Raw genomic sequence first — 24,171 nt, forward strand, 5'->3', positions numbered from 1 at the left:
ATGGAGAGATGCGGGGTCAATTCGCGGGGGAAAACATTTTTACAGATCTCATGCCGACAGCCACGATTGCGGCTTTGCTTACTTCCGGGTACCCAGGTGTGACGTCATAACATCGCGCCCGGGCCTCCAACGGCCATAAAGATGACTGGGGAACGTCTGGTCCCCAGTGATCTCTATGCCTCCCATCCGATGCCGGCGGGTCGTTTCTCCGGGTCCCGATGGCACGGGAGAGCCTGGAGAAGCACCGGATGGTGGCGGGAGGGGGGACGTCCCATCCCGTCACCTATAAGAACGATGAAGCGGCAGAACTGCCAATATGATCGTTCTTATGGTGCACAGAATCGCCAGCAGAAAAAAGTGATATCTGAATGATGCCTGTAGCTGCAGGCATCATTCAGATATCCCCACTGAAAGTCCAGGACGTCATATGACGTCCTTGGGCGGGAAGTAGGGTGACCACATTTCCAAACTGCCATTCAGGGACACACCCCCTCTCTCACCTTCCCCCAAAAAAGATGATGGGGGCAGGGGGGTTGGGTAATGTAGTCTCAGGGTTGATGGGCAATTTGGCGGCAGGTTATTTGTCAGGTGAATGTGCCACTTGCCACCAGATGCAGTACCGCTTGCCACCCATAGTCTGCCACCAGATGCAGTGCTGCTGTCACTCCCTCTGTATGAGCCACGTGCGTAGAAGGAAAGGAGTGGCGTCACTATCTGGAGAGTTAAGATCACCAGTCCCTGCCGCTTGCCACTGGGTGCCAGAGAAGAAGGAGATGCCCGAGGTGGGTGGGGACAGCATTGCTGCACTAGGCGCAGGCCTCGCTCCCGGTCTCATTGTCTGAGAGTAAATTGTCATGGTTGCAAGATGCCAGGCAGCGCTGGCCCTAGCAACCAGTTCTGGAAATGTAGTTATTAGTTAGTAGGGGGGTGGCTGTGTCCTCTATTTCATTCATTGTATTGTCCCGGAATGAAGGTGCCTGGGACCCGGGACAGTCCCGAGCAATCCGGGACTCGTGGGCACCCTAGCGGGAAGTGGTTCAAATTCACAAATGCAGCAACTTAGAATTTAAATGAAAGGTTTAGCACTGGGAAACACTTTTTGAAAGATAAAAAGTGCATTTTATATACAACTATATAGATCAGACCAAAATGAGGGACAAATGAGGAGCAAAGAGGGACAAAGGGACATTTCTCCAAATCAGGGACAGTTGGGAGCTATGCATCATGTGAGATAAAACTGACTATGGAACAGGGAAAAGATATCCCCATGGGTTTTTGTGAATGCATGACTATTTAAAATGTATAGCTCCATATATGCAATTTTTCCTGCATTGCCTAAAATGGAAAAAATATATTTTTGCAGATTGCCATCAAAAGTACAGTTGTGTACACTGTTTTTTGTCCAATATTTAAACTACAAACAGTATAAAAGTCCACAGATAAGAGGTCATATGTCAGTGTTGAAATCTTTTTATTCCGCTAATATTTGCCATTGGACTTGTTTGCCCCCAGATGGGGAGGGTAATAGTGGGAGGTATTGGCTCTTTCCATGTCTGCAATTACTATAAAAACTGATCAATTTCTCAGACTCATTGAAGGTGACGTGTCCCAACATGCAGCTTCTCCTAGTGTCCGTCTGCCTGGTCATCTGCAGCCCAACACTTGTATCTGCCACAGATCCGTAAGACAATTACTATAGATATTAATCTTTTCTACTTTAAAGCAAAACTTTAGAGATCTATTTTAAAGCAGTAAATGTGACATGCACCAATCCATAAGTGTAGGTGAATCTTGCTGGTGCATGTGTTTTCAGTTACAATGATTACCCTGTAGTAAATGTAAATGGCGCATTCGTTGCTTTATAAATATGCCCTATAGCCTTTTTTAACTGTTTATGTAGCGTGTGTGTATTTATATATGTATATATAGTTCCAAGGGTAGCCATGGCACTCTACGCTTGAAGTAAATGCCCAGGTACTCACCCACAAAGAGATCCATATAAATCCAAAACTTGTCTAGAGGCAGTCACAGGTCTTGCAGAGGAGGAAGATCAAAAACAGCAGTGTTTTTATTGTCAAATGTTCTTTTCTTGTTAATACAGCACATCAAAATACTGTATATATTCTGTATGTGTGTGTGTGTATATATATATATATATATATATATATATATATATATATATATACACACATACAGAATATATACAGTATTTGTATGTGCTTAATTAACAGGAAAAGTCTTTTGGTAATGCAATGAAATACTGCAATAGACCATAGACAGACAAGGCCAAAAAGCACAGTGTTAGAAACAGGCATAGATTAATGGCAACTGTGTGGCCTATCTGGAATGCACATTGGGCATTCGCCGTTTGCCGACTTCCGAACATTATGGGACTTTCGCGGAAAATTCGAGCACCGCGGATCAGTGCATTGATGTCCGATGATTGGCCAAAGCATTCACCTGACCTGCATGCTTTGGCCAATCACAGCGTGGTCTGCTGTGAGAGCCATGATTGGCCAAAGGCAGGGTTTCTTTGGCCAATCATGGATCAGGTGTCTAAGTCCACGCCCACACTATATAATGCCCCATACACACAATCGGAAATTCTGCCAGCAAAAGTCCGATGTGAGATCTTGAACGGAAATTCCGACCGTGTGTATGCTCCATCGGACTTTTGCTGTCGGAATTTCCACCAGCAAAAGATTGAGAGCTGGTTCTCAATTTTTCAGACTGAAAAAATTCCTATCGGAAAATCTGATAGTCTGTAGCAGTTCCGATGCGCAAAATTCTGACGCATGCTCAGAAGCATTGAACTTCATTTTCTCGGCTCGTCGTAGTGTTGTACATCACAGCATTCTTGACGGACAAAAGTTCAGAGAACTTTTGTGTGACCATGTGTATGCAGGCCAAGCTTGAGTGTAATTCCGTTGGAAAAACCATCCAAGGTTTTCCGACGGAAAATCTGATCGTGTGTACGCGGCATAAGGCTGCTGCTTACACGGCGGCTGTATATAGTGTAGTGAATGAAGAGAGATTAGCCAGCTTAGTAGCGCAAAGGCAGTGTATTTGATATATAATATACAGCATAGTATGTGTGTGTATATATATATATATATATATATATATATATATATATATATATATATACACACACATACTATGCTGTATATTATATATCAAATACACTGCCTTTTCACTACTAAGCTGCCTAATCTCTCTTCATTCACTACACTAGATACAGCCGTATGTATTTGATATATACATACAGCCTAGTGTGTATATATATATATATAATATATATATTTTTTTTAATGGCATGGGGTCCCCCCAAAATTCATACCAGGTCCTTCAAGTCTGGTATGGATTTTAAGAGGAACCACTTGCACGCAACCTGGCGGGCCACACGAAAAGGGGGGACGAGAGAGCGTCCCCACTCCTCAACTGAGCATGTGCAAATATTAGCTGAATCAATGAGGGCATGTGGCCTCAACTGAGGCCACATGCCCTCAACATGGGGAAGGGTGCCTTGGGGTCCCCCCCAAAGCACCTTGTCCCCATGTTGATGGAGACAAGGGCCACATCCCCTCAACCTTTACCCGTTGGTTGTGAAGGTCTGCAGGTGGGGGGGGGGCTTATCAGACTCTGGAAGCCCCCTTTAACAAGGGAGCCCCCAGACCCCCTATGTCAGTGATGGCGAACCTTGGCACCCCAGATGTTTTGGAACTACATTTCCCATGCTGCTCATGCACTCTGCAGTGTAGTTGAGCATCATGAGAAATGTATTTCCAAAACATCTGGGGTGCCAAGGTTCACCATCACTGCCCTATGTGAATGGGTATGGGGTACATTGTACCCATACCCATTCACAAAAAAAGTTAAAAGCCAGCAGACAGTTTTTGACAATTCCTTTATTAAAAAAAAAAAAAAAAAGTGTCCTGCAATGTCCCTCCATCTTCAATCATGGCATCGAGGGTTCCCAAAAGATAGAAAAAAAACAGGAAAAACTCCACCTCCATGGAAGGCGTCCCCGCGACTGCCGTCTTTTTGCTTTGACAGCTATTACATAGTCGAGGACGGGGGCACCCGGTGACGTAAATGGGTGATCCCGCCCCCTCTGATGTCACATGACATCACATGATGTCAGAAGGGGCGGGGGTCATTCAGTTAAATCAGTGGGTGGCCCCGCCCTTTGCTTTATAACAGCGTCAAAGCAAAAAGACAGCATTCGCGGGGAAGCCTCACATGGATGTGGAGTTTTTCAGGTTTTTTCTCTGGATCATCATACGCCGTGATTGGCAATGGATTTACATTGCGGGCACTTTTTTTTTTATTTTTTAATAAAGGAATTGTCCAAAACTGTCTCCTGTCATTTTTACATTTGTTTACACTTTGTTGGTGAATGTGTAGGGGTACAATGTACAGAATGGGAGGCAGTGTTCAGGCGCTTTTTAGAGGCTATTTCAAGTGCTAAAACATCTGAAAACTGCCACAGTGTGAAAGGGGCCATTTTACACTACCCTCTCCCCAGACTGACAATGCTGCTGTCCAGGGTTGTCTCTGCTGCTCTTCCAGTGGAGTGAAGACATCCTAACACAGGAAGTATGTTATTGGCAGGATCACTGGGGGTGAAAATATAGAAAAAACTATAATTAAACTATAATTAAAAATAAATAAATGCAGCCACCACATTTAAGGATAAATTATATATCTATGTATATATATACAGTATGACATTTCCTGTAATATATTTCTCAGCACTTTTCTTCTGTATAGATAAGGCAAACATAGATATAAAGCACTTTATCTAAATTCAGTTTGATGCTTGGGCTGATGAAATACTGAAGGATTTTACTTGTCCCCGTTACATAATAGAAAATAAAAATATAAACTGACATTCCAGACTTGGACAAATATTGGTGGTTTAAATAGCCCACCAGCTAGTTATGTTTCGTGAGGCATACACTTGGCCTATTTAGTTCCACATAGCCCAGAATATGGACTTGGATAGACTGACCATAGAAAGAAAAACAACATTTACAAAGCAGCTTTCCTGTAAAATATGCAATAATTCTGTGATTGGCCTTTTTGTCTACCTACAGCCACTATGTGATCTTTGTACCTCAGACGTTAGAGGAGGGATCTCAGGAGAAAGCTTGCGTCACCATCCAAGGTCTAGAACATGGGTTTCATCTTGACCTAGAGCTTCGGAAAGATGATCACATCCATGAAATAGCCAAGCAAGACATAACGACAGCTGAGTTTAGCCACTGCTACTCTTTCCTGGTAAGTAGAAATATAATGGAAGAAAATGGACATTAATACTCTAAAGCACATGACTGCTGAGAAGCTTAGGCTTGTCTTAACACCCCTATTATTTAAACCCCAACCAAAAAACCTTGCCCCCAAAGAAGACACATGGACCACTTTAAATTGGAAGTACGGCAAGGCCACAGCTTTATTGAACATAAGCAGGGCTTTTTTTCAGGGGGAACTTGGGGGAACTCAGTTCCACCACCTTTGGCTCAGACCCTTTGGCGCCTGCTCACCACAATCACTTGTAAACACAGAAGTCTGGTTTCTGTGTTTACAAGTGACAGCTCTGCACTCTGTGTGTAACCCCCCCTGAACTCTGCACTCTGTATGTAATGCAATCCTGGTGTTTAATGCCCCTTTAACACCCTTCTACTGTTTGTGAAATCTGAACGGGGTCGTGGTTGAGTTCCTGCACCTATTTTCTGAGAAAAAAAGCTCTGAACATAAGTATATACCCTTCAACATACAAGTAACCATGCCGGTCACGGTTATACCGTGAGCATATGAACAAACCATATAGTCTAAGAGGCCTGTCTCCACCACCAGTGCGAGACGGGCATTAAACTGACCCGTAATTAAACTTGAGGGCATAGCCCATAAAGTAATGCCAACTGCTGGCAAGGTAAAAACTGCAAAGAAGCTGTGACGAAAACACACAATGGGCGGAAGGGTGGACAACTCGTGTGACGTCAAATCTTCCCGAGAGTAGTTGGGGTGCCTCTGTGTAGCCTTTTCTAAAGTTCCGGTTCCACTCAGTCGCCTCGTGCCAATCCAAAAGGAGCCACTCCGACTCACTGATTAGGTTGACACCCCGCTTAGTTGCCAAGCATCCAGCAGTCAAGGCTCCCTTTCCTTAGTGCAGGGCGGGTCAAGGGGCCTTCATTGTTAAGTGTGTGTACCTGTTACACTTTCTAAATCACAATAGTTTATCGCCCAACTAAATAAACAACACAACCGTGATTTGGGATTTTGGTTAGGTATGGCATATGCATACATAGCTCCCAACATTCCCTGATTTAGAGAGACTGTCTCTGATTTGGAGCAATGTCCCTCTGTCCCTCTCATTTGTCCCTCATTTTGGTCTGATCTTAAATAGTGCATTTTATATACAACTATAATCTTTCAAAAAGTGTTTCCCATTGCTAAACCTTTCATCCAAATTCTAAATTGCTGAATGTGTACATTTTAAAAGCCAATATAGAAGGAATAGTAGTGGTAAAACAAATGTCCTTGTGAATTTAACCCTTTGTCGCAGAGCGTACGCAACATTTGCGTACTCGGCTTTTGGTGATTATTCCCGGGATGATGCCCGCAGCTGCAGGCATCATCCCGGTATCATTTTTTTAGCTGGCGATTGGCTATCCAGGGATATATATAATGTTTGGGGGTTCTAAGTAATTTTCTAGCAAAAAATACGGATTTTAACTTGTAAACACCAAATGTCAGTGGATGTGGGTTGTGCTTGGATTGGTTGGTGATGGGTCATGGGGTGCTGGCTGGAGGAATATTTTATTTTTTATTTTGTATCAATTCCGATGCTGTTCAGATTGCCTGTGCCCCCCTGCTGGCCAGGTCCGGTACAACAGGGCCAGTTTTTTTTTTTTTATTATTCCCTGCAAAGCAGGGAAAAAAACAGCGATATCACTTAGCAAATGCACCACATAACACACACATTACACATTGTTAGGCACATATTTAATCCCTTGATCACCCTTAGATGTTAACCTATTCCCAGACAGTGTCATTAGTACAGTGATAGTGTATAATATTATCACTAATCACTGTATTAGTGTCACTATTGATGTCAGTGTTGGTCAGTTAGTGTCCCCCCCCAGGCAGCGTCAGTTTGTGTCAGATTGCTCACCATACTATTGTAGTCCCACTATAGGTCACTGATCACCGCCATTACTAGTATAAAAAAAAAATAGGCTTTAATTAAATGAACTTTAAAGCAAACCAAATATTATACACTTATTGTGATTTTTTTATGACATGTAGCAAAATACATCTTAGCCTAAATTCATGAAGAAATTAGATTTTTTTTATTTTTATTGTATTAGATATGTTTTATAACAAAAAATAAAAATATTGGATTTTTCCAAAAGTTTTATTTTTTCATTAATATCACAGAAAATAAAAAACTCAATGGTGATCAAATACCACCAAAAGAAAGCTCTATTTGTGTGAAAAAAAATGATATACTGTAAATATAATTTGTGTACAGTGTTGCATGACCACTCAATTACCAGTTAAATTAGCACAGTCCCAAATAGCAAAAAAGTAGTAGGTAAAATCTTCCGGGTGTCAAGTGGTTAAAGGAAAACCTAAAACATACTAAACACACACTAACTAAAATTGACCTGTAATAGAAAACATATCTCTTTGATGTTCTCAAGACCACTGAAAGCTATATTTGCATGTGTTTAAAGTGGATATTAAAAGTGTTTTACATTTTATAGACCCCCAGGGAGCTGGTGACAGGTGCTTCTTGTCTTAGCCTTCCTTTTGGCTTCAATCTGTTAGGCCACTTGAATGCTTCCCCTTGCAGTGCTGGCTTTTCCACTCTCCCTCCGGCTGTTGCTGTGGGGATGTTTTAGGATGAGTGGGGGAAGGGGCCGGTAAATATGTAACTTACTGGCCCCTTCCCTTTCATTGTGAGTGATCGGTAGTATGTATTTGAGCTTTGGGGTGCACACCCTAATGCTATAGGCTGCGCACACCTATGCTCAAAAGTACAATATGCTTAAACTCTATGGGTTTGTTAAAACCGCAGCTTGGCAGGCCCATAGAGCAGACAGAAACCTAGGTCAGGTAGTATCCATACAATAGTAAACAGAAGGTGCTAATGAAGAATCATCAGCCACTGTACTAGTCATTTTTCTTCTAAAAGGGATGCTATAAATCATGGCAGATACATTTAGAAAAGGGACAGTAAGGGGTGCAAGAAGGGCAAGGAGGAGAAACCGCACACAACAAATAGTGTAGTTTGACTCAGTGAACTTTAATAAAAGCAATGTAAGCTACTCCCAATGGAAGCATATGAACACAGGATGAATAAGAGCCAGGGCACAGCATCCAGGTCACTGTAAAGCCTGCCGGAATAGGAGAGCATGCAGGCTACCCAACCAATAGTCCCATTCCTCAGATCCGGCGTGGTCACGTTTCAAGAATCCCTGCTCTTCCTCAGCTGAGCCTCAATCCTTATGGGCTTCATATGCTTTCATGCTTACCCTTAGGAATAGCTTACATTGCTTTTAATAAAGTTCACCAAGTCAACCTACATTATTTGTTGTGTGCTGTTTCTAGAGAGAGAGAGAGAGAGAGAGAGAGAGAGAGACTTGTAAAGCGCAACACATGCGAACTGAATCGCCTCTGGGTGCTGTATCCATTTCATGGGTAAGGAACCCCTTGACCTCAGAAGAGATGGGTTTTAATCTTTCTCCTAAAGGCCAATTGGTCCGACTCCAGTCGGATGGTGGTTGGTAGTGCATTCCACAGGCGAGGTCCCTGGACTGCAAATCTTCGATCTCCTTTGGACTTGTATCTGGCCTTGGGTATCTGGAGGAGGTTTTGATTGGTGGTTTCTACTCCTTGCCCGTCTTGTATTTTGACAGGTGGAGTCCCTCCTCCATATTTAATAGCAGCACACAGTTTTAGTGCCCATTTAATTTGTTACAGGGCTACCTGCTATATAATATTCCTTGATTTACATTTTGTATGGTCCATAATGTTTTTAAATCATTTCAATGTAATGATTATTAGATTTTTTTTTACTTTTCGCAGGGACTATTTATTGTAAGGTAAGTACCGTGTTGCAAGCGTCATTATTGGCATGTTTTTTTTCTATCGACAGTAAGCAATACAGCATGTAACTACCATTATGTCCTCAATAACCAATAACAGTGGCATGAAGACCTACATTACAAAGTCTCATGATGAAAATAACATCAAAATCTGTTCTGTTTTCCGAAACAGGTTCCTTCAGTGGAGGAAAGTAGCAAAGACTGGTCATTCCATATCTCTGGGCAAGGAGAGGACCTGAAAATCGATGAGACCAGGAAAATTCATATAGCCAAGAAACATTATTCCTGTGTCGTCCAGACAGACAAATCTACATACAAGCCCAATGATATAGGTAAGAGTTATATGAAGTTCCACTTTAATGCAAATAATTTCTGTCCCATGCAGTCCTGTCTTTGAAAGGGCCTCTTATAAATACAGCTCAAGCGGTTATCCTAGGCAGCCATTTTTTTTGCGTGGCCAGCCCATGCTTCTTTTACTGCCGTGTATGAAGAATTATATTTTAAGTTTATTAGTGTTTTTACGCTATTGTTCTTATATATTTTTTATTATATATATATATATATATATATATATATATATATATATATATATATATATATACACAGTGTATATATATATATATACAGTGTGTATATATATATATATATATATATATATATATATATATATACAGTATATATATATAAACATTTAATGCAACACTCATGAGACTGGTGGTGAAAAATGATTTCCTAATGAAAGAAGCCAGCAGAGGCTGTTTACCTTGATACTCTTTTCACTAAAGCTGCATATAGTCATTCTGAACAAAAAATGGAGGAGGAAAAGAGGGAAGTGACTTTTCTCACTTTTAGTTCTTGTGCACAAATTTAGAGGGCTCATTACAATGTTTGTAAAGCTTAAAGCGGTTTTAAAGTTTCAAGTTTTTTTACCTTAATGCATTCTATAAATTAAGGTGAAAGCAGGGGCGGGGCCAAGTCCTGTTGTCTGTGTCAATGGATGCAGCAGTGGGACTTGGGACCACGCTCGCACGGGTGCCCCCAGGGAAAGCTGCTCTCCGTGGGGGCACTTGATAGGGGGGAGGGGCCTGAAGCAGCAGCAGGGCACCCCAGAAGAGGAGGATTGGGGCCACTCTGTGCAAAACCCTACACAGAGCAGGTAAGTATAAGTATTGTTATTTTTATGCAAAGAACAATGGGAACCTTTACAACTCCTTTAACCTTTTTTTAAGTATGGAAGGGACTTTTTATCCTGGAGGTGCAACAAGTAATAAGGAGAAATTTCTCCAAAGTGAATAAAACATTTATCTTAGAGAGTTACAGGAACATTTGTCTCTTTAAGAGGGCTTTTCTTCACCTCTTAGGGCTCTTTCACACGGGCGGCCCGTTCAGGTCCGCCTGCCAGTTTTTTTAGGCGGACCTGAACGGGCGCTCCGTGCTCCTCTATGGAGCCGCGGATGTCAGCGGTGACATGCCCGCTGACATCCGACACGCTCCGATCCGCCAAAGTGTGATGGAGGAAAAACCTACTTTTCCATCCAACTATCGGATCGGGTGAACACGGACAGACGGTCCGTGTTCATCCGATTCCCCCATAGGGCAGAGCGTAGAAAAGACAGGGCGGTCTCTGCACAGTGTGCGGGGACCACCCTGTCATCCGCCGGCTCAGCGGGGATCAATGGAGCGATCCCCGCTGAGCATTACTGATCCGCCCCGTGTGAAAGGGGCCTTACTCTAGTACAACTCAATCTTTTTTGATTTCCCCTAACTTTGGGAAGTTATCCACAGTTTTACTGTGACCACCCAGCTAAAAACTATTGCTGCTGAATGGACTGCACACATTTTGACAAATTGGAGTCAGCTTGCAGAGTTTGACAGGCAAGACCACCTGTCAAACATACCCATTACAGGATTACCCAAAACACGCTGTAACCATGATCCAAACTTTTGGCTTGTGGTTGTTATGCAGTATTTTAATACGAAATCCCCCTTGGAAAAAAAACACATTCAGGAGGTCGCATATGCTGCCCAAACGCCTTCTGAAAAGCGATCCACCGTAAGTCTTTTTCCAGAGAGTGGTAGTTACTGCTTTCTGTCTGAAAGAGTCCTTACTGTCTCAGTAGCAATGTTCGGCTGAAAAAAAGAAGGCTGAATCTATCCAAAGAGGACAGCAATAAAAACTTGACAAAGGGTCTAAACTATGCCCACTCAATACAAAACTAAAATGCCTTTACTTACATCTTTTAACAGAGCAATTACGTATAGAAAGGCAAAAGAGAAACAGAGTGTACAGCTCTGTCTGTTGATTGGAAATCATAAATCATACATTTTCATCTGCAATTGTTCATATATATGGCATGAAAAACATTTAAAATAGATATTTAGCCCTTAAGAAAACAAATGGCAAAACAGCGTACATTGGGCTAGATTCACATAGATCAGCGGATCTTTAGATCCGCGTGATCTATGGGGGTAATCCACAAAGATCCGGCGTAACTTAATTTTTCCCATTTAAGTTACACTGCCTTAAAATTTCTACCTAAGTGCCCGATCCACAAAGCACTTACCTAGAAATTTTGGGCTGTGTAACTTAAATTCCGCAGGCGCAAGGCGTTCCTCTTTTCATGGGGGCGATTCCCATTTAAATTAGGCACGCTCCTGCGCCGGCCGTACTGCGCATGCTCGTGACGTCATTTTCCCGACGTGCATAGCGCGAAATTACGTTACGCCGAGCTTTGTGGATTGTGACCGGTCAATAAAGTTGCGTCGGGAAAAAAAAAATACGGCGAAAAAAAAAAAATTCAAAACAAAAAAAAAACGCGTCGCTGGACAGAAGGGTCTGTTTTTACAAGGTGTAAACAGTTTACACTTTGTAAAAGCAGCCCTAATTTTGCGTTTGCAAACTAAAACTTACGGAGAAAAAACAAAGCGTAAAAGCTTTGTGGATCTCCGTAAGTGCTAATTTGCATACCCGAGGCGGCATTTCGACACGAAATGCCCCCAGCGGCGGATGCTGTACTGCATCCTAAGATCCGGCAGTGTAAGTCCCTTACACATGTCGGATCTTCTGCCTAACTATGGAAAACTGATCCTGTGGATCAGTTCCATAGTTAGAAACAGGGATACGCCGGCGTATCCCTTTTGAGGATCTGGCCCTTTGTGATTTAAGATCCGCTGCCGCAAGTTTGAGAGGCAAGTGGGTAATTCACAAAACACTTACCTCCAAACTTGCGGCGGCGGATCGTAAATCCCCCGGCGGAATTCAAATTCCGCGGTTAGGGGGAGTGTACTATTTAAATCAGGCGCGTCCCCGCGCCGATTTAAATGCGCATGCGCCGTCCGCGATTTTTCCCGGCGTGCATTGCTCCCACTGACGTCGCTAGGACGTCAGTGGTTTCGGCGTCAGCGTAACTTGCAACGAGCGGGTTAGAGAATCGGCGTACGCAAACGATGTAAGAAAAACAAAAATTGACGCGGGAACGGCGGCTATACTTAACATTGGCTGCGCCTCATAGAGGCAGGGGTAAGTATACGCCGGGAAAACAGCTACGTAAACATCGTAACCTTGCGTCGGGCCCGCGTACGTTCGTGAATTGGCGTATCTCGCTAATTTACATATTTCTCAACGTAAATCAGCGAGAAGCCCCCCGCGCCCCCTGTCGGATCTTAGGCATATCTATGCGTAACTGATTCTATGAATCAGTCGCATAGATACGACGGGCCTAAGTCAGAGATACGACGGTGTATCAGGAGATACACCGTCGTATCTCTATGTGAATCTGGCCCATTCACTTTAAGCCCATTAATCGCTCACTGTGCCTGAGTGCGGATGTTTCCATTTGGGATCTGATGTTGCACAAAAGATGTGCAGGGAATGACAGAAGCTTGCTATTATTTTCAGTTGCTTTGTATTGTTAGAGAACACATTCATTGTGTTAAAGTGTTAAATTATCATTATAATTACTGAAACCTATTTCATTATTTCAGTGAAGTTCCGACTGGTGTCACTTGACCACGATTTCCACATTTCAAATGAAAATGTAAGTTAATATTTTACAGAGAGCAGAAACTGATAAAATGATGTAGAAACATTCTATTTCTGTTGATTATGAATATGCAAGTAGAGAAGGCAAAAAAAGGTGTTGCCAATCAGCTAGGCAGTTGCTCTGTATAACTGTTGTATACCTAATAGGGATTGTAATAGCTGATTGTACAATCAGCCAATAAAATGTGTGGCCAGCTTTAGATGAAATAAAGTTAACATGCTCACACCACGATACCACCAACTCTGTAAATGTGAGCACCATGACTATGAAGAGCAATCCATCATTACAGTCCTCTTTGGGCACTGGACAAACTTTAAAAGGACACAGTATATTGTTAGGCAGTAGTTGGCCTGAGCTTATATACAGTATAAAGTCCATTATTCAGAAGGCTGAAGATGAAGGCATGACAGTCCATTGTCATTTCAAATTATAGATAGTTCAAGCAAGAGTCATGATGTCTCTTTGATGTTCTTGGCAAACTTGACAGCCATTTTAAGTCCTCTTTCACACTTATATGACTTGTGCCACGATTTTGGACTGCAAAATCGCATGACAAGTCATTCTCCATGATTTTCAATGACTTCCGGGGATGGACTGGCCATTGGGACTACAGGGAGTTTCCCGGTGGGCCGATGGCTCAGTGGGCCGGCTTCAGTGACAGCGGACCGCCGCCGCCCCTCTGTCTCTCCCTTCCCGCAGTGCTCACCTCCTCTCCCTCCCTGCAGCGCTCACCTGGGGGGACAAAGAAGCAGGGGAGGACCAGAGGAGCAGGGGGGACAACAGAGGAGCATGGGGGAGGGGACAGACAGCTGATTTAACAGCGATGGCCTGGGAGTTTCTCACTTCTGCCTAATCTTGTCCCATAAGGTGGGGCACCAAACTGATTTTTTGCCCCGGGTGAAATAATGCCTAGCTTCCCCACTGGTACTGCCTATAAGAGTACCAGTACCAGCCATTCTACTCTAATAAAGTAGAACGGCTAGTGGCCGGGGGGGGGGGGGGGGGGGTTCGGGAGTTGTTTGGCCGCCATGGGAGAGACCTGTCAAAGTGGGCCAGTCTGGATGAAGTCCAGGGCCAAATTTTTGTCCCAGTCCAGCCCTGATGACTTCCATTCATATTGGCACGACTTTAAGTCATGCCAACTGCAAAGTAGTCCCTGCACTACTTTGGTCCAACTTCCATGTGAGTTGATGTCCATAGACCTCAATGTTAAACCCTTTTTGCAATGTAGCATGCAAATCGTACCTGAATAATATAGACACGATTTCAGTACGATTTCAGTACGACTTTGTAAGCACAAGCTGTAAGCACAAGCAGCTTTTTGACCCTTGTCCCACCCAATCCTTTCAACATAGTAGCCCCTCCCAAGCACATTTTTCTAGCACACATTCACTTCCTGGTTATTCCCTGATGAACAATGTGCTCCAAACAGCCCCAAAAAAGAGATGTCCTTGTCCTCTCCTCTTCTTCCTCATGCACTGCTACTGCTGCAGCAGCAATGACAACTGCTGTGGCAATATATTGAGTAGCAAACATTTTCTGTCACAACACACCACAACAACCAGGAAGCAAACAGGAACTGGAAACAACTATGGAAAGAAAAGGAATTACCTCACACCATGTATGTTTTCGCTGGTTAATGCCAAAGTTGTGGCAAAGTAGTACTGATACAAAATCGCGCTGAAATCGCGACAGTCGCACGACTTTGAAGTTGTACAAGTGTGAAAGGGGCCTAAAGGGTTAGTTCACCTTTACTTAAAAATAAATAAATAAGGGGCATTTGTAGATAAAAGCGAACTGTGCAGCTTTGGATAAAGGTGAATCATACCCTTGCTATAGGTATATACAAAACAAAACCAAAATAATACATTTTCAAAAATTCAGTATTTTTATGAACAGCTGGAGACGGTTAGATAGTTTAGTGTTTTACTGAAAGGCTGAGAGTTCAGCTCTCATACCTGTACACCTCCTGTGGACCATAGCGATTTTTACATTTCTACCATTGGTCTGTTAATTTGACCTCATTACTTAAAGTGGAACTTTACTCAAAATGGGAAGTTCCGCTTGTTTGCATCCCCCTCCACTGCCACATTTCGTACTTTTTCGGGGGGATTGGGTACCTGGTTTTGACAGGTACCCGCTCCCACTTCTGGTCATATGCGATGTGGTAATCTGAGACAGAAGTTCTCTCCCCTGCAGCCTTCTGGGACACATCACAGGTGCCAGAAGACTACAGGACCATTCACAAAGTGCAAAGGGGAGAATAGCTTAAGGGGAGAAGTGAACACTTTTTACTTACCTCATCCTCCACTCCCCCAGGCATTGGTACTCCCCCATGATCCAGCGGTGGACTGTTTCTAAGCATCCTAATGTCCATTGCAGAGCTAGGAACCCTGCTCTGGTCTTGATGATGTCAGGTGGATGGGTGGATGGAGTGCAGACACTGTGAGAGCTGTTCTAGCTTGTTCTCCTAGACCTAAATGAGCAATTAGGCCTTGTAGTGTGCAGGGCCATCTTTTCCATTGGGCACGCTGGGCAGTTGCCCGGGGGCCCCGCTTGCCTGGGGGGCCCCACCGGCTGCCCAGCAACTCCAGTAAAAAATTGTGGAGAGTGACGGGTTAGAACTGCCCATGCCCAGTTTGCGGAAATCACATAGAAGATCCGGTCCTCCACGAGTGCGGGGGGTTGCTGATGTAAAAAAATGTAAGGGGGCACTGATATAAAGGTTCCCCCTCCTATATTAGTGACCCCCCCTTACCTTAGTGTATTTACTCACCAGAGTGCACCCCACATCAGAGTTCCCCTTTACATCAGAGTCTGCAGGATTCCCCCTTACAATGCAAGGGGGAACTCAGTCTGCGGACCCTGATGTAAGTGGGAAAGAGAAAGCAGCGGACTCTGATATAAGGTGGTCTCTGGTCACCAGAGCCCCCCTCCACATCAGAGTTCCCTCCTTAGATCATGATCTGCAGCGTTCCCCTTTACATAAGAGTTCCCTTTCACTGTAAGGGGGAATCCTGCAGACTCTGATGTAAGAGGAAACTCTGTGCTGGCTGGGTTATAGTAACCTGACCTTCATGTCAATGAAGACATTTTTTTTTACTTTTGTTTAACTTAAACACATTGCTAATAGCACTAGCTACTGTATATGTGTATAGTTTAAATACTGACATTTGCATTGTTCGGCACTGAAAACTGTAATTTTAGGTACTTTTTTTGCACTGGCAGTAAAAAATGTGGTTCTGCCAGTAAATTTTATGATTTTTGTCAGTAAATTCTCTTGCGTGATTGAGTAGACAGGGCCCCTGTGCACTGTATTGCCCGGGGGCCTATAATGCTCTTAAGATGACACTGGTAGTGTGGGCACAGTCCAAATGCAAGGGATAATTTAACATTTTCCGAGGTTGGGCTTTAAGTAAGGACAAAGTTATTGCCAAATAGACAAGCATGCAGAAGATTTTTTTTTAGTTGTTGGGGTTGGGCTTTAAGATAAGGGTCTATAAACTATATATGTATATATATATACCGTATTTATCGGCGTATACGCGCACTTTTTTGCCCTTAAAATCAGGGCAAAATCGTGGGTGCGCGATATACACCGATACCCGCTTCCCGCGCCGTGTTTGAACCACTGCGCCGACATATACCGAGTGCAGTACACTCAGGTATACTCGGGCAGACTCGGCTCCTCTCGCGCCACATCCTGTGCGTCCTGTACGTCCTTTACGCGAGAGGAGCCAAGCCTGCCCGACTATACCCGAGTGTACTGTGCTAGGTATATGTCGGCGGAGTGGTTCAAACACAGCGCGGGAAGCGGGGATTCGACTCGGAGACAGCGCGGGAGGACACCACGATGGCCGCCTGACCGGACAAGGCCGCCGATGGACGCCCTTGCAAGACACCAAAACTGTAAGTATAAAACATTTTTTTTCCAGGAATGTCAGGGCTACATTAGGGGTGCGCGCTATACGCCGTATATTTTAATACAACCAATGCTTTTGATTATACAGTGGAACCATGGTTAACGAGTAACGCGGTTAACGAGAGTTTTAAAAAAAAACGAGCAACTTTTTTTTAAAATCCTGACTCGGTTTGCGAGTGTTGTCTCGCAAAACAAGCAGAATTCAAGCCAATGGGGTGTGCAGTACCGCATTTGGTCAGAGGTACAGGGGCGCCAGTGACACTTGAAATGGTTCGGAAATACTCAGAATCACTCGAAAATACTCTGTTCCTGAATGGTTCCGAGCCTTTCCAAGGGTTTCCGAGTTCAGCTGAGCATTCCCCGAGTATTTCCGAGACTCTCCAGCGCCCCCCACCTCTGGCCACATGCGGTATTGAATGCAATAGAAGTCAATGCGGAACAAATTATCTTCGTTTCCATTGACTTCTATGGGGAAGCTCGATTTGAAATGCGAGTGCTTTGGATTACAAGCATTTTCCTGGAACAGATTATGCTCGTAATCCAAGGTTCCACTGTATTTAGCAAAATTGATTTTTCTTTTTTTTTGTCTATGCAATCCATAGACAAAAAAAAAATTAATAAAAAAGCACCTTTGTTCTGCTTTGATAAGCATTAGTTTAAATAATAATTATTGTTACTAAATAAAAAGTGTTTGGTAAAAAAAAAAAAAAAAAATATTTTATGCTCAGAGGGCATGATTAAGATGGGATTTATTTGTTTTTGCTTTGTATCAATGCCTGGGATCATATACATGGAGTTTGAGTAGCAGTATTTTCATGGCATTTTATATCGCAGGAGATCTTATGACAATTGTCATTTTTAATTGTGTTCTGGGGAGGAAGGAGTTTTTTATTGTAGGTAGTACAACCCATAAGATTAGGTGGTTATATGGAGCGATGTAGCTAATGCCTTTTTTGTTTTTGTTTTTATTGCTTGTAGTATATTTAATTTTTTTTCACTTTTGTATTTTAGTATGAAAAAGTCTTGCTGATGGTAAGTACTTTTAAAAATATGTTACAAAATTATTATTTGTATCTTGCAACGAATGTTTTTCTTGTTGTGTCGTCAAATGGGGTACAGCCCTATTATCTAATGAACTGTAGTCAAATACAGAAATGGTGTTAATATGTCATTTACATTAGCAGGTGACACTGTAATGCCCCTTTCAGATGGAGCAGAATCCATCCAAGCAAATCCGCCTGCTCAGTGGTGATCCCTGCTGAGCAGGCGGAGGACAGGTCCATGTCCGCTCCACTATGCAGAGCAGACATGGACACAGCTAGCTGTTCTCTTTGGTTTCGTTGGATGGAAACAGACTGCCTGTCTGTTTACATCCGATCCACCAGACAGATGGGGAATGGATCCCCATCCGTCTGTATTTAGTGGATCGGATGCCGCCGGGTAACACATGTCCGCTGCCCCATAGAGAACAATGGGTGGTCCGATCGGGTCCACCTGAAAAACGGACAGATGGACCTATGTGGTCCTCTGATGTGAAAGGGGCTTAAAACATGCTAGCTAGCCATGGTGCTTTAAAGAATCAGGTACAATTGACCTGTTATAATTGTACAAGTTTTTGTTTTAAAAAAAATATTTACTTCCTTTTTAGCTTTATTTAGTTTTTTGGAGGATGACACTTGGCGCTAGAGTCTTACATTTTAGTGCAAAGTGACATCAACTCTGGAAGGTGCTCCCCCGGGCCTCCTTATGCTTACTTTACCTGTGCTCCCTCGCAGCCTTTTTGCATCTCTTTAGATGTTGAATATAGCCAGCACATCTAGGTTTAAGGGAGAAAATGGCAGCGCCCAGTCCTAGCAACCAATATTTAGGCTGAGCACGGTCAAATGCCTGGGGGAAGGACATACTTCCTCCCCCAGATCACTAACAGTGACTTCGATGCCAGCTTTAAAGAAGTAGGGAATGGTGAGGGATTGTAGGAAAGGTGAATAAAAGTTGGTTAGGGAACTCCTTTTGCTGGGACACAGAATAAAGCCTGGAGCTAGGTGGGCAGCATAGGCGGAAGGCCTGATGTGACTGGGTTGGCAGGACAGGCTAGAGTAATGGGTTTAAAAATTTGCTTTTGTTTAAAAGTTAAAGTATCCCATCTAAATTCAGGATAAAAGGGTGGAGCTTTGGTGGAATAGTTGGGTGGTGCCTGTTTCTCAGAGTCAGTCGGAGCTGGTACAGTGTAGAATAAGCTTCTTCTGCCCTATCTCCCATAAAAAGTTTTTGCTCTTGGTTCTCAGTTTTTACTTTCAGCCATTTGCCTTCACTTTCATTCTTGTCCCTCGGGAAGTTTAGCTAAAGGGGGGATTGCTTTGTGGCGCTACTATGTGATTTTGGGTTTGAGGGATTGTCTGTTTTACATGGTATGTGTTGTAGCAGTTGGCAGGCAGTGACGGTTTAAAAGTTTGGAGAATGAGGGGTTGGGCCCATCTCAGGTATGGGTGTACCTACCCTAGTAAATTTAAGGTAGTAATGGATTAAGAGTCATTTGGCTGTATCAAGGGTATCTTAATAGTAAATTGTCCTTGAGTCAGTGTATTTGCGGCTGGGGGGCTTGAAGTCTATTTCAGGGGTAGATACAGCCAGTCGGTCGAACACAAATTGCCTTCAAAGATGCTAGATTTTGAGGTTGGTTACTGTACTCATGTTGTGGCCATTGATGTTCAAATATTTAAAAAAATAATAGATGTATTTTTGATATTAGAGTTTTATTGTATTGTTTATTAAATGGCTGCTATGGCCTTTTCAACCCCAAAATAATGACTGTAGTCATCTGTTGATTGCGTACTGACCATGGTAACCATGGCTGCTGATGATACTGTGGTCAGTTAATGTCCCTCCATCATCATGCTGTGTGGTCAGTCTTTCCCTCTTCCCCTCCTTCCCTGCCTGTCAGCTCAGTAGTCTGTGTAATGCGAGCCAATCTCCTCCCCTCTCCTCCCCTCTTGCCGTTATTCCTGTAAAGTAATGTATATAAAACACCGGCACCCCCTCTGATTTATGAAGATATAAAGCACAGTGTTCCCATTTTTTTTTAAAATTATAATAATAAATAATTTTTTTTATAATAATCCTAAATACTGTGCAAGAGGCATTTAGGATTATAATTAAGAAAGAACTGACATACCGGTACTTTGCTTTATATCTCCATAAAGCAGAGGGGATGTCAGTGTTTTATATATATAACTTAACAGCCACTTTAGATATCAGCCACTTTGTGTATATGAGTTGCTATGCAATCACTCTTTTGCTTGTCTTGGCCTCTGCTGCCATGTAGTCTAGTGCAAACTTACAATAACAGAAAGACAAAAAAGTAGAAAATAAAAATGAGGCAGACTCAATGGACCCCTTGGTCTTTTTCTACTGTCCTTCATCTGTTTCAAACCACTATCTATCCAAGACTGCTTCTCTTTTAACGGCTAAACCAAAAACACAGAGAAATGCACAGATTATTATCCGGCTGTACAGCAGTAGGCTGATATTTCCACAGAATGGCTACCCAATAACTGTATGCTTCGTTTCTAGATGTAAGAACTGAACAGTAGTTTAAAACAGACTGTCCTCTTCAGATCGGGACAGTAATAAACTATAAAAAAGTGACTCCATTGTTTGCAAAAAAAATGCATTTTAACAAAAACATAAAAGCACAACCATTCTGCAGCACTGCTAACCAAGCACCTACAGCCTGCACATTTTATGAGCAAATATGGCCGCTCACGTTTATATTTAATACTGAAAGCATAACAGGGCTTCTAAAACTTTAACATATAATGATAAGATTATTACTATTAAGCTAATTTCTTATATATGCTTACCCTAAAAAACACTGAAGAGAATGTTCATCCCTGCTAAGCCATTTTTACAGTTTAAGAATTTGTCTTTTTTTACAGGATCCCAATGGACACCACATTGGACAGTGGTTGAATGTGGCTACTGATCATGGGTTTGCTGATTTGACTTACCATTTGGCAAACGATTTAAGTCTTGGAAACTACAAATTTTCTATACCTAATAAATGCGAGAAAGCCTTTACTGTGGCTGACTATGGTGAGTTATGGTAATCTGTGACATACAGGTAAAGAATAAATACAGTACTACAAACGATCCAAACTAAGTAGTTCCACAAAATTACTTTGTTAGATCTAACATGCAAAATAAATCATATTGTTCATTAAAGTTGAATTCCAACCTTACCATTAGTCTTGCTTAGTTGTACAGGCTACTCTCCTGTACTGAAGTTACTTACTCTGATTTCACTGCACACTGTGAGCTTCTGTGTGATGGGGTGCTCTTGGACCCCCTGAAATGTGCTGGCTAGTTTTTGGATTGTCTCCCTTACTTTTATTGGAATAACGTCTTATCTGGACCTCTTGGCAGTGGTGTGGCTTAGAAGCTGCCTGCTAGGGGAACCAGATCATTTACATCAACATCAATAATTTAAGATGCCAATAACATTAAGATAACCCTATGTGTCCATTACTATTTTTTCCACTTTCCTTAATTGAAGGATTGATGGCCACTGTTCAATGACTTTGGTAAGTTACAACTTTTGGACCGATGGATAACTGAAATAAAAAGGGTGGCAATATGAATTAAGTAATGTGATTTAATCATAATGAGCATGATGAAAGAGAGCCAGGATTTCATCAACATTATGTATTTGTTCTTACAACTGGGGCCTGAGGTAACTGTAATGGAACCCCAAATGGGACAGGGGTTAAAGCCAGTTAAGATATTCCATTCCCGAACCCAAGACAGCTATTGACACTCCACAGTCAGGTAAACGAACCCCAATAACAAGACACACAGCTCTGTTTGAGGTTCCACACGAATAGACCCTTTATTGAGAAAATCAGGCTCTTATATACAGTTAGGATACTGCAGTCCAAATGAACAATGACCCAACTCCACCCACAACATCATACAATGATTCTTAACAAGCTCCCTCAATACACATCTTTTAGTCAGACATTCTGACTCTGGCTCTGACATAATTTACATGAGCTAATTAACTACAACTGATAATTCAGACACCTGACCTTCAGGCTGTCTGCTAACTCGCAATACACATTTATCATCAATAGACCTTCACACAATACAGGGTCAATTAGCACAAGCCATCCTAGATTAATTTACATCACACCAGACAGACAGATGGCTTGAGTTGATGACATTAACACCTAACAGTATGTGTCCCCACATTATGAATGAGTCACTTTTTCAATTAACCTGTTGAGTTCAGAATCAACAAACAGCAACCAGTTCTCACAGATATCCTGAAATATATTGTGGATAATAATTACATAATAGTCCCATCTTAGTTAGTCCAATATATATTCTGACTGTCTATTATTTTCTGGCTCATGCTTTCTAAGAGCTTCTGGGTCCCACGGCCCTCCCGTTACAGTAACTAATTCAAAATGCAATTTTCAATTTGCAGTTTGTATGTACATTCAATTTTTTTTCCTATATTTGGATAGCGTACAGTAGGGTATAACCCCTATCAGGTTTTTATTTGCCATACAAACGGCAACACAGTTTGAAATAAAAATGTAATGCTAGAACCTTTGACAAATGTAATTTCCTTCTGTGTCCTTGTTGCAGATTTTTTCTCACTTTCAGTACCATGAAACTTGTCAGCAGAACAGAAAGTGAGGGTAATGAATTGGGTCCCTAATAACAGTAAAAACCTTAGAGGAGTTCTAATCCTTTCCCTCTCTATCTTGAAGCTAAAAAAAATAGTTCTTGCCCTGATATAAACTTTAATAAAAGCGAATTAGGGTTAACAGAGGTTTTTTTTTTTTTTTTTACAATTTATGCATTACATTAATTTATAAATGAAGATTGCAATTACAAATCAATGAAGAACATGACTGGGTTGTCATACACTGGCTGCTGCTATAGAATACTGGTGAGGGGTCATTTTGGACCCCTTACTTGACCACCTCCATGCAAGCAGGAGTAAAAAAAAACAGACTTGCCACCATGATTGATCAAAAAGAAAAATCATATAATAGCAATGGAGTTGTGAGAATCTCCCATAATTCCACTTTACAGCTACAAACTCTTTGGCAGGTAACACAGTTCCAATGAATTTATCAGCCTATTTAGCAGTTTCATCAAGGCTAAGGAATTAACCCCCCAATTAGCTTCACTCCAGTTTCTTTTATTTAAAATGAGACCTGTTGTAGGATGAGTATCACATACTTGGTAGTGAGCCCAGCCTGAAGAGGAAGGCCTCTCGTACAGCTTCGGCTCGGGGGTCACTGGTAATTAGGGATGAGCTTCGTATTCGAGTCAAACTCATGTTCAACTCGAACATCGTATGTTCGATCGTTTGTCGAAATACGAACAAAACAGGTCGTTCGCGCCAAATTCGAGTTGCGTTTCACAGACCATAATTCACTGCGGCATCGCTGGCTGAGGATTGGCCAAGCATGCACTATGACCCGCATGCTTGGCCAATCACAGATTGCAAAAAAACGGAGAGCCATAATTGGCCAAAGCCAGGGTGGCTTTGGCCAATTATGGCTCAGGGGGTTTAGTACACGCCCCACACTATAAAAGGCCGCCTGCAGGTCGGCCTTGTGTAGTGTGTTGCAGTGGTTGAGAGGACAGAGAGAGTGTCATTTTTTGCAGGTAGATAGAGCGAGCAGGCAGGCAGGCTAGTCAGTTAATGTTACAGTGTGTAGAGAATATATATACATCCCAGGTGTTGTACATATATTTATACACTGTATAGTTTAGCTAGATCAGTTCTTCCTAATTTACTGGCAGGCAGGTGATTGTGCTAGCTGCAGTATTCTTACGTAGATTATTGCCTGTGTCCTCTGTAGTTTGCACCTAAAGCTACTTGGTGTGTACTGGCCGTGTGCTCTGTAGTTTGCACCTAAAGCTACTTGTTGTGTACTGGCCGTGTGCTCTGTAGTTTGCACCTAAAGATTCAGGAGCAGAGATTTTAATGATGCTTAAATGAAAAAATAAAAATAAATAAAAAATCACTCTAAATATTATACCTCCTGGGTGTCTATAGTATGCCTGTGAA

The 24,171-nt window shown here is 42.4% G+C and overlaps 1 protein-coding gene across 1 annotated transcript in view; it reads left to right on the top strand.

The window, feature by feature from the left end:
• Positions 1-1,573: 1,573 nt before the first annotated feature.
• Positions 1,574-24,171, top strand: part of LOC120946920 (alpha-2-macroglobulin-like protein 1) — a 174,381-nt gene continuing 151,783 nt past the window's right edge. The window contains exons 1-6 of the mRNA XM_040361744.1: positions 1,574-1,681; positions 5,100-5,283; positions 9,289-9,448; positions 13,101-13,153; positions 18,093-18,113; positions 21,017-21,173. Of these exons, the coding sequence (XP_040217678.1) occupies positions 1,614-1,681; positions 5,100-5,283; positions 9,289-9,448; positions 13,101-13,153; positions 18,093-18,113; positions 21,017-21,173 (643 nt within the window). The 5' untranslated portion in view covers positions 1,574-1,613. The remainder of the gene's footprint in view (positions 1,682-5,099; positions 5,284-9,288; positions 9,449-13,100; positions 13,154-18,092; positions 18,114-21,016; positions 21,174-24,171) is intronic.

This window comes from Rana temporaria, chromosome 8, assembly GCF_905171775.1.
Source record: "Rana temporaria chromosome 8, aRanTem1.1, whole genome shotgun sequence".
Classification (NCBI taxonomy): domain Eukaryota; kingdom Metazoa; phylum Chordata; class Amphibia; order Anura; family Ranidae; genus Rana; species Rana temporaria.